This window comes from Solenopsis invicta, chromosome 6 (genome assembly GCF_016802725.1).
Source record: "Solenopsis invicta isolate M01_SB chromosome 6, UNIL_Sinv_3.0, whole genome shotgun sequence".
In the NCBI taxonomy this organism is placed as follows: Eukaryota; Metazoa; Arthropoda; class Insecta; order Hymenoptera; family Formicidae; genus Solenopsis; species Solenopsis invicta.
In genome coordinates, this window is record NC_052669.1 from 16,094,471 (window position 1) to 16,103,907 (window position 9,437).

A 9,437-nucleotide genomic window follows, 5' to 3' on the forward strand; every position below is an offset into this window, starting at 1 on the left:
GGCAGAACGCGACCGTGCTCAACTGACATTACGGTCCTTCTGAAGATCAACTCGGCTGGACCTCGATTTGTCGTTCGACACACACAACTTTCTTTGCGCTTTCGCTAAGCGAAGCCGGCGTCCGCGGTCATCGCGAAATTCTCAAATTCGCGTCCGCAACACTCCGATCACATGTATTTGGTACTACTTGGACAAGTAAAAAAAAAATGCTGAAATTAATGACCGGAAAATCAAATCCAACGAAATTGGGGACACAACAAGTTCTCGATATTTCACGTAGACAATTTGCACTAAGAACACATTCTGTTAAAATTTGCTCGAAAATGCAGAGCATTAAATGAGCTTGAGCGAATGAAGGCAATCAAATATATAAAGAATATACCTTGTATACTGGACTAATAGTTCTTCGTAAAGTCGTAAGGACGTGTACGAGGTGTGTTCAAAAAGTATCGCGAATTTTGTGTTTTTTCAAAAATTATTTATTTATTCATGAATATCTATTTTGTCCCCTTCAAAGTAATCCCCATGAGATATTATACACTTGTGCCAACGGTTTTTCCAATCTTCGAAGCACTTCAAAAAATCATTTTTTTTTATCTTGTTCAGCTCCTCCTTCGATGCCGTCTTTATCTCGTCAAGCGTAGCGTAACGTCGTCCTTTCATGGACCTCTTCAGTTTAGGGAACAAGAAAAAGTCACAGGGGGCCAGATCTGGGGAATACGGTGGCTGCGGCATCATTAGTGTGTTGTTTTTGGCCAAAAAGTCGCGCACAAGCAACGATGTGTGAGCAGGGGCGTTATCGTGGTGCAAAAGCCAATTTTTGTTCTTCCACAAATCCGGGCGTTTCTGGCGGATTGCTTCGCGCAAATTGCGCATAACTTGCAGGTAATATTCCTTATTGACCGTTCTACCCTGTGGCAAGAACTCATGATGCACCACGCCCCTGCAATCGAAGAAAACTGTCAGCAAAACTTTCACATTCGACCGAACTTGGCGCGCTTTTTTCGGTCTTGGTTCGTGCGGCAGCTTCCATTGAGATGATTGAGCTTTGGTTTCCACGTCATAACCATAAACCCACGATTCGTCACCAGTTATGACCCTCTGGAGCAAATTTGGGTCGTCGCGGACAGAGTCCAACATCTCATTAGCAATGTTCATGCGATGCTGTTTTTGGTCGCAATTGAGCAATTTTGGTACGAATTTCGCGGCGACCCGTCTCATGCCCAAATCATTGATAAAAATCGAATGGCACGAGCCAATCGATATGTTTAGGTCCTCAGCAACTTCTCTAACGGTGATTCGACGATTGGCCAATACCATTTTCTCCACTTCATTAATTTTTTCGTCTGTTGTTGAAGTGCTCGGGCGTCCGGCACGCTCTTCGTCGTTCACATCTTCTCGGCCTTCTGAGAACATTTTGTACCACCGATAAACGTTGCTTCGATCCAAGGTAGCTTCTCCGTATGCCACAGTCAACATTCGGAATGCATCCGCGCACTTAATTTCGTTTTTCACACAAAATTTGATACAGGTTCTTTGATCCATTTTTTTGAATAGGTAAAAATCGAAGACGATCCAAAACACGTGCAAGCAAAGCAGCTGTCAACAATTAAGTGAACATTCAAAATGGCCGAGCTTGTCGGAATAAGTGAGAGACATGAGTACCAACATAACGCCACAAAAAGATCGAAATTCGAATATACGTAACCCGCGAAAATTCAAAATTCGCGATACTTTTTGAACACACCTCATATGAGCACTTTTTTAAATTATCAATAGCTATACGTTTTTTCGCAGCTCCCGGAATAGATGTAGAACAAACAGGTACGCAAAGAATTTATTACAAGAGCATTTTACTTTTTAATATTGTATGGAATAAACAATGCTACATATAATACTCATGGATTATTACATCTAGCTAATAATACTTTAAAATGGGGACCATTAGACGAATTTTCCCCATTTATTTTTGAAAACTACTTGCAAGAAATAAAAAAAAATTGTGAGAAAAAATGATAAATTTCTTCAACAAATAAGTAACAGAGTTTCTGAAATAAGCAGATATTGTGTCATTGTTTAAATTATCGATCGCTTCGAATTTATACCTATAAATTAGGGAAAGAATGTCACAATGGATTCTTGATAAATGAGCAGACCGCCGATGTACAGGGTGTTCTTTTATTTTGAGACATTGGAATAACTCGAAAAGTATCGGTCCTAGGAAAAAAGAGTTGGTACTAAAGTTGTTCAGTTTGAAGGGGGAAACCTGATGGTGATCTTATTGTACATATACCATGTATGTTCAAGGTCATTTAAAAATCAACATGCGTTTTTCTAATACAAACCCTTAGTTTTTGTAACGGCATCGGATTCTGCAGAAAATTCCAAGCAATTTTTATCCTAAACGTTTTATTCTACGACTACACGATTGAGAGATATTGAGTTGTGTTAGTCAGATATTGAATGAATACTAGAATTGCAGTAAAATGCTCACGTTCCATGTTATTTGTCAACTGATAACTGAAAGAGGAAGCAATAGCCTCTTTGCCGACTTCATTTCTGCGAAACATTCTGGATCCGTCACTAGTTGAAAACCTTGATCTGAACTATCTCAAAGATGCGTTGAGATGCTTGGACTGTCCTCAAATACTAGGAACTCCCTCTTGTGGTTTATCCCGAGAACATGGCATGACCTCCAAGTACAACTACACTTCCTTCCCGTAGTATAGACAGTACAAAATTACATTTGGAAAAAAAAGGTAAAAAAAGGTGCTAAGGGTATGGGAGTATGTTCAATACGCGCATCATCGTTGTCGCTCGGTTTCCATTGCGCGTGTTTGAGATTGATTCGTTTTTATCGCACCTTTGCGATTGCCCTATATTCAACGCCTACTCCGTTTTCCTCGCGAGTTTTCCCTTGGCAACAAGCCTCCGTTTGCGCATATTCCCATAAAGCGTCGGGCGTTTAGACAGGTGAATATTTGCGTTTCCGATTGTCTTTTTGATCCCGATTTCTGCGCTGCTCTCGCGCTCCGCGATCGCAATTATTCGCAATTCAGTCACCGATGCGTACGGACGTATCTGTACATTTTTTTATTTAACCTTTTCAAGTGTGTCGATATTTCTTGTACCCCGTTTTCGCAAAGCTGTAGTGTGTTCAAAGTTTTTAAATAAACTTATTTAAGAAATTAGAGAATCACCCAGCAATTCTCGACCGCGCGTTTCTTGTGAATTATTTGGTGCGTGACGCGCGGACAGGGCACGAACCCCAGATTTTGAGAGCCATTCTCGAATCAAACAATTTTATGGTCCTTCGAGCCGGATATTCCACTCCGGATTATCCACACGATACTAGAACATCGACTACAGCGCAATCCAGCGGGGTCAAGGCTTCGGGTGTCAATTGCCCATCGACACGACACGATCTTCTGAGCGTCGTTTTCCGGTCAGAAAAATTCACGGTTAAACGACGTCGCAGTTAAACATACACTGCAGCAAATACAACTCTTCCGGCCAAACGCACATTCAAAGCGGCCGGCGTCTCCCGAGCGGAGCTGCGGTTCAGAGCATCAAGAAGCAGGCATCCGGACGATTGGAGTGCGTTTCTCCAAGGAGGCCCTCCCAGAAGCTGACGACGATTCTTTAGCGGCGTCTAGCGATCGGCATATCTTCACGCAGCGGCACGAGCATTCAGAGGTCGGCGTCGCATGTATCGAGTAAAGCGGCACAGACATTCAACGGTCGGCGTTGCACGCAGCGAGTAACGGATATCCCGACAATCTGCGCATTTACCAGGAGGCCGTATCAAACGACGACGTCATCCACGGGGAAAACCTTTCGGCGCTTGCGTTAATTATTAATTAGGCGTTTAGTAAGGTAAGGAAAATTGTTTTCATTGCTGTTGCCGACTAAACCGTTTCTCTTTTCTTTTGCATCGTGTGCGCCCGCGTCTTTCATTTCATTATGTCGAATGAAGATATTGCCGCGCTCAAGAAACAGCGCTCCATCATTAAAGGCTCATGTACACGAATTAAGACATATGTAGATTCAGTAGTCGCAATTTCTCCGTCAATAATCGCTCAACTCGAGGAGCGTAAATTAAAACTGAATCATTATTGGATGAAATATGATAGGGTACAAACGCGAATATAGCTTGCCGATGAATCGGAGACTGTCGATCGCGTGACATTCGAAGACTCATTTTACGCGTTATCATCTAAAGCTCACGAATTAGTCGTAAAGGCTATGTCGGCGACGCGTACGCCGGTTCCACCCTCTCCAGCCTCGACAAGTTCTCGCGATACAGCTGAATCATTTGTGCACGTCCGCCTTCCTAAATTAAATCTGCCTACGTTTTCCGGGAAATACGACGAGTGGTTTCCCTTCTATGACACTTTTGTATCGGTCATACATTCTAACGTTACATTCTACGTTAATATTTGAGAGCGTCTCTTACTGGTGACGCGAGTAAGGTAATTAATTCTTTGGAAATTTCTGATGCAAATTATGAGGTCGCATGAACCCTCCTCAAGCATCGATACAATAACAAAAGAGTCATTGTTCAAAATCATGTAAAGGCATTGATGGAATTGCCAACTATGGCGAAGGAAAACCACTTGGAGTTAAGAAAAATTACGGACGGTGCCGCAAAACATTTGCATGCTCTCCACACTCTAAGACGTCCGATTTCTCATTGGGACGACCTGCTCGTACACATACTTAGCTCGAAACTTGACGCTGTTACGCTCAGAGAATGGCAGTCGGCATTGACCGGCGCTGAATTGCCAACACTCCAGCAATTTTTTTATTTTACCACTCACCAATGTCAGATGCTCGAAGCTACTAATGGAATTAACGCACCGCTTTCAAAGGCATCTCAGTCAGGTTCCGAACGCCAGTCCTCCTGCGCAGCAACTATACGCCCAAAGTGCAATTATTGCAGTGGCGAACATTTAATTTACCGCTGCAAACAATTTCTAGCTCCTTCAGTTTAGCGTAGAATCACAGAAATACGTAGCCGTAAGATTTGTGCGAATTGTTTACGATCCACGTCGCACGTGGCTAATAAATGTGCTTCAGGTAGCTGCAGGGTTTGTCAAGCCAAACACAATACTCTGTTACACTCATCCAGCTCCGCATCGGAAACATCTGAGCATAACGCAACTCCCGATGAAACGAAGCCGTCCGGTTCTACCACAGTTCTAGCGGTGCATGTATCGGACTCGATTAACAGTAGCTTTAGTATACTATCAACAGCCGTCGTTCACGCTTTCGACGTAAACGGCTCACCTCATTCATGCCAAGTACTTCTAGACAGCGGATCCAAAATTAATCTTATTTCGAAATCTTTTTTAGATACTCTCGGGATTATTTCGCGTCCGTCTAACATAACCATTTCAGGGGTAAACGGAACAATTTCTACAGCCACTCAAAAGGTCAATTTGAAATTGTAATCGCGCATAAACTCTTATACAGCTACAATAGAGTGCATCGTCGCGAACAAAGTGACAGACAGAATGCCGGCACTCTCATTGAAGCGCAATATATTTTTCATTCCGCAGAATTTAAAGTTAGCCGATCCTCACTTTGACGTGTCATCTAAAATTGACGTTCTAATAGGAAATGACTTATTCTGGGAGTTATTGTGTATTGGACAGATCAAGGTCACACAAGACCATCCCATATTACAAAAGACGCGGCTAGGCTGGATTTTAGCAGGGCGATTAGGAGGCCTCGCATCGCCTTCAAGGATTCAGTCTCTTCACGTTTCAGTAACAGATACTCAATTACATGAGCAGTTGAATCGTTTATGGCAATTGAACGACAATATTGTTCCTTCAGATACTTGTACATCAGAAGAAAATTTTTGCAAACAGCATTTCATCAGCAATGTCACACAGACCTCGCAACGTCGGTATGTTGTCAAACTCCCTGTCAAGGAGCATCTCATCAGTAAGATTGGAGATTCTCGAGCCGCTGCCCTTAAACGATTATTTTCTCTAGAAAGACGTTTTCGACGCGATCCTCAATTAAAACTTCAATACTCGCTAGTCATCGACAAATATCTTTCGCTGGGTTACATGCGATTGATAAATACACTGCCCGAAGAAAGATCAGTGACTTTCTATTTACCTCACCATTGCGTATACAAAGTAACTGGTCAGTCTTCGAAGTTGCGCGTTGTATTTGATGCGTCTTGCAAAACAGCCAGCGGTATCTCTCTAAATGATGCGTTGATGGTGGGCTCAGTCATTCAGCAGGATTTGGCATCCATCTTGACGCGCTTTCGTATTTTTCAATACGTAATTTCTGCCGATATTATCAAAATGTACCGGAAAATTTTGGTAGACCCTTCACAAACAAGTCTGCAGAGAATTCTTTGGCGCAGCGATACCAATTCGGATGTCCAAACGTACGAATTATCAACTTTGACATACGGTACATCATCGGCATCGTTCCTGGTAACCAGATGCCTCAAACATTTGGTCGAGCAACATGCTTCCGTTTACCCTGTTGGCTCCACTTGTGTCCAGCGTGATTTTTACGTTAACGACATGCTATCAGGAGCGGACACGATTGAGGAAGTTAGTCGTATTCGGGATGAAACAATTTAATTGTTGCGTCGAGACTCTTTCGAGCTGAGCAAGTGGGCTTCTAATTGTCACAAATTGCTCGAAACAGTCGACAGCAGAAATGGCGAAATAGTCGGCATAGATGATCAAACTAATTCCTCTATTCTAGGAATTCAATGGAATCAAATCAGCGACACCTTTCATTTTTCATGCAAGCTTAATACTGTTTCTGGCATCGTATCCAAGCGCGTCATTTTATCTGAAGTTTCAAGGTTGTTTGATCCTCTCGGTCTTCTCGGCCCAATTATTGTTACGGTAAAAATCATTTTGCAACAACTGTGGCAATCCGGGATCCATTGGGATGAATCAGTACCTCAAGATATTCATTCTCGTTGGTCAACACTTAGATAACAGTTGTTCGAAATCAATCAGTTGCAAATTCTACGCTGTGTCAAGCCAAATTCAAACTCCACCGTCATTCAAGTACATGGCTTCTGCGACGCTAGTCAACGAGCTTACGGAGCTTGCGTATACATTCGCGTCGAGCTTGGACTAGGCAAATATCAATCTGAACTGTTATGTTCGAGATCTCGCATTGCTGCCCTCAAGGCCGTGTCTCTGCCCAAGCTGGAATTATGCGCTGCCGTTCTATTGGCAAGACTGATAGCCAAAGTGGAAGAGTCGTTAAGCTTCGCACGCATTCAAACATTTCTCTTGGCGGATTCCACGATCACGTTAAACTGGATAACGTCTCCGTCTAGGAAGTGGGCTGTTTTCATTGCCAATCGAGTGGGCTAGATACAGCGATTGACCGATCCTGGAAGCTGGCGTCACATTTCTTCATCAAATAATCCCGCTGACATTCTCTCCCGCGGCGTAAGTCCTATGGAAATAATCGTCGAGTCTAAATGGTGGCACAGCTCCGACTTCCTCCAGCTCGATGATAATCTCTGGCCGAGTAGCAGTTTCTTTTACATGGGCGAGGATATGCCCAAAAGAAGGAAGATTGTTGCGGTCGCATCTGTCATTGGTGAGTGTATCGTTAGCAAATTAACAAGCAAGTTCTCCAATCTCAATAAGATAAGCCGCATTGTGGCATATTGTTTGCGATTTCGGAGAAATCGGCGTTCTAACGAGCCTATTCGCTTGGTATCCCCAGAGGAGAAGTCACTCGCACTCTCTATCATGTGTCGAGCCGTACAGAAACGGACATTCGTCGATGAATATAGAGCATTGAGCGGTGGGAGCAACATTAGTTTCTCAAGTAATTTACTATCATTGTCTCCATTTATGGACGAGGCAGGTTTAATACGGGTCGGTGGAAGATTAAAAAATGCTAACATATCTTTCGACGCGTGTCCGATATTACTGCCGTGCAGCAACGATTTAACTAGACTTATCATAGAGCATGAGCGTGTTCGCAACTTGCACGCAGGGACGCAGGTCACCATGGCGGCCGTCAGATACTGGCCGCTGGCAATACAATCCATAACCCGAAAAATCATTCAAAACTGTATTACGTGCTTTGAAGCCAAACCACGTCAGTCGGAGGCCGTCATGGGTTCGCTCCCGGCGAGTCGAGTTACGGTATCCCGGTCGTTCTCTTGCTGCGGAATCGACTACGCAGGGCTGGTGATCTTGCGAGAAGGAAAGAGAAGAAACTCGCGAAATCACAAAACCTATATAGCGATATTTGTGCTTCACTACGAAGGCGGTTCACATTGAGCTCGTAAGTGATCTCACGACCGAAGCTTTTCTTGAAGCATTCAGGCGATTTATCTCGCGAAGGGGGAGACCGGCTCATATGTTTTCCGATAATGGAACCACCTTCGTAAGCGCACAAAACCGACTTAGTGAATTCTACAAAATTTATAACGGGCAACAAATACAATCGGATATTAAGCGATTCCTCTATGATCAGGAAATTTCTTGGAGTTTTATACCTCCTAACATCCCTCATTTCGGCGGGCTTTGGGAGGCAGCAGTTAAGTCTGCAAAGTTTCACATGGCCCGAATCATAGGCAATGCTCACTTGACATTCGAGGAGATGCAGACTTCACTCTGTGAAATCGAGGCGATTTTAAATTCACGCCCTATCACGCCTTTGAGTTCGGATCCAAATAACTTAGAATATATCACACCGGGTCATTTTCTGGTCGGCACAGCTCTAAACAGTTTCCCTTACAGCGATCTAAGCAACGTTCCTGAGAACCGCCTCGTGCGCTGGCAAAGGGTAGAGCAGCTTTGATAGCACTTTTGGCAGCGGTGGAGTACAGAGTACCTTCACTCCTTGCAAGAACGCACTAAGTGGAGGAGTAGCAAAGGAGCGCAATTATCACCAAATCAAATGGTGCTAGTAAGACAACAAAATTTAGCACCAATGCAGTGGGTTCTGGGTCGCGTCCAGGAAACTCATCCAGGATCGGACGGGGTGGCGAGAACAACCACAATTAAAACTGCCAAAGGTGTTTTTGTGCGTCCGCTATCGCGGCTTGCGATATTGCCAATAGACAATTAAATTACGGCAATATCAATTTAATTTTAAACATTTATTCTAAACTTTAGTCACAATTCATTCATATTTGTCATAATAGCATATCCCCGCGCGAGAGCTAGAGTGTTAAGCGCGTACTTGTCACACTTTTTGTTTGAAAGTTGATCCTTTCAAGGGGGGCGGCATTGTTCGGTATGCGCATCATTGTTGTCGCTCGGTTTCCATTGCGCGTTTTTGAGATTGATTCGTTTTTATCGCACCTTTGCAGTTGCCCTATATTCAACGCCTACTCCGTTTTCCTCGCGAGTTTTCCCTTGGCAACAAGCCTCCGTTTGCACATATTCCTATAAAGCGTCGCGCGTTTAGACAGG

The 9,437-nt window shown here is 43.6% G+C and overlaps 1 protein-coding gene across 1 annotated transcript; it reads left to right on the forward strand.

Moving 5' to 3' along the window:
* The first annotated feature begins 8,376 nt into the window (after positions 1–8,376).
* Positions 8,377–8,820, forward strand: LOC105201388. Its single transcript, XM_011169383.1, has one exon. It carries the CDS (start codon positions 8,377–8,379, stop codon positions 8,818–8,820), a length of 444 nt encoding a protein of 147 aa, XP_011167685.1.
* Positions 8,821–9,437: the final 617 nt, after the last annotated feature.

What these genes read in the sequence shown, in the direction of transcription:
- LOC105201388 (XM_011169383.1), top strand. Translation starts at nt 8,377, where the DNA reads ATGTTTTCCGATAATGGAACCACCTTCGTAAGCGCACAAAACCGACTT.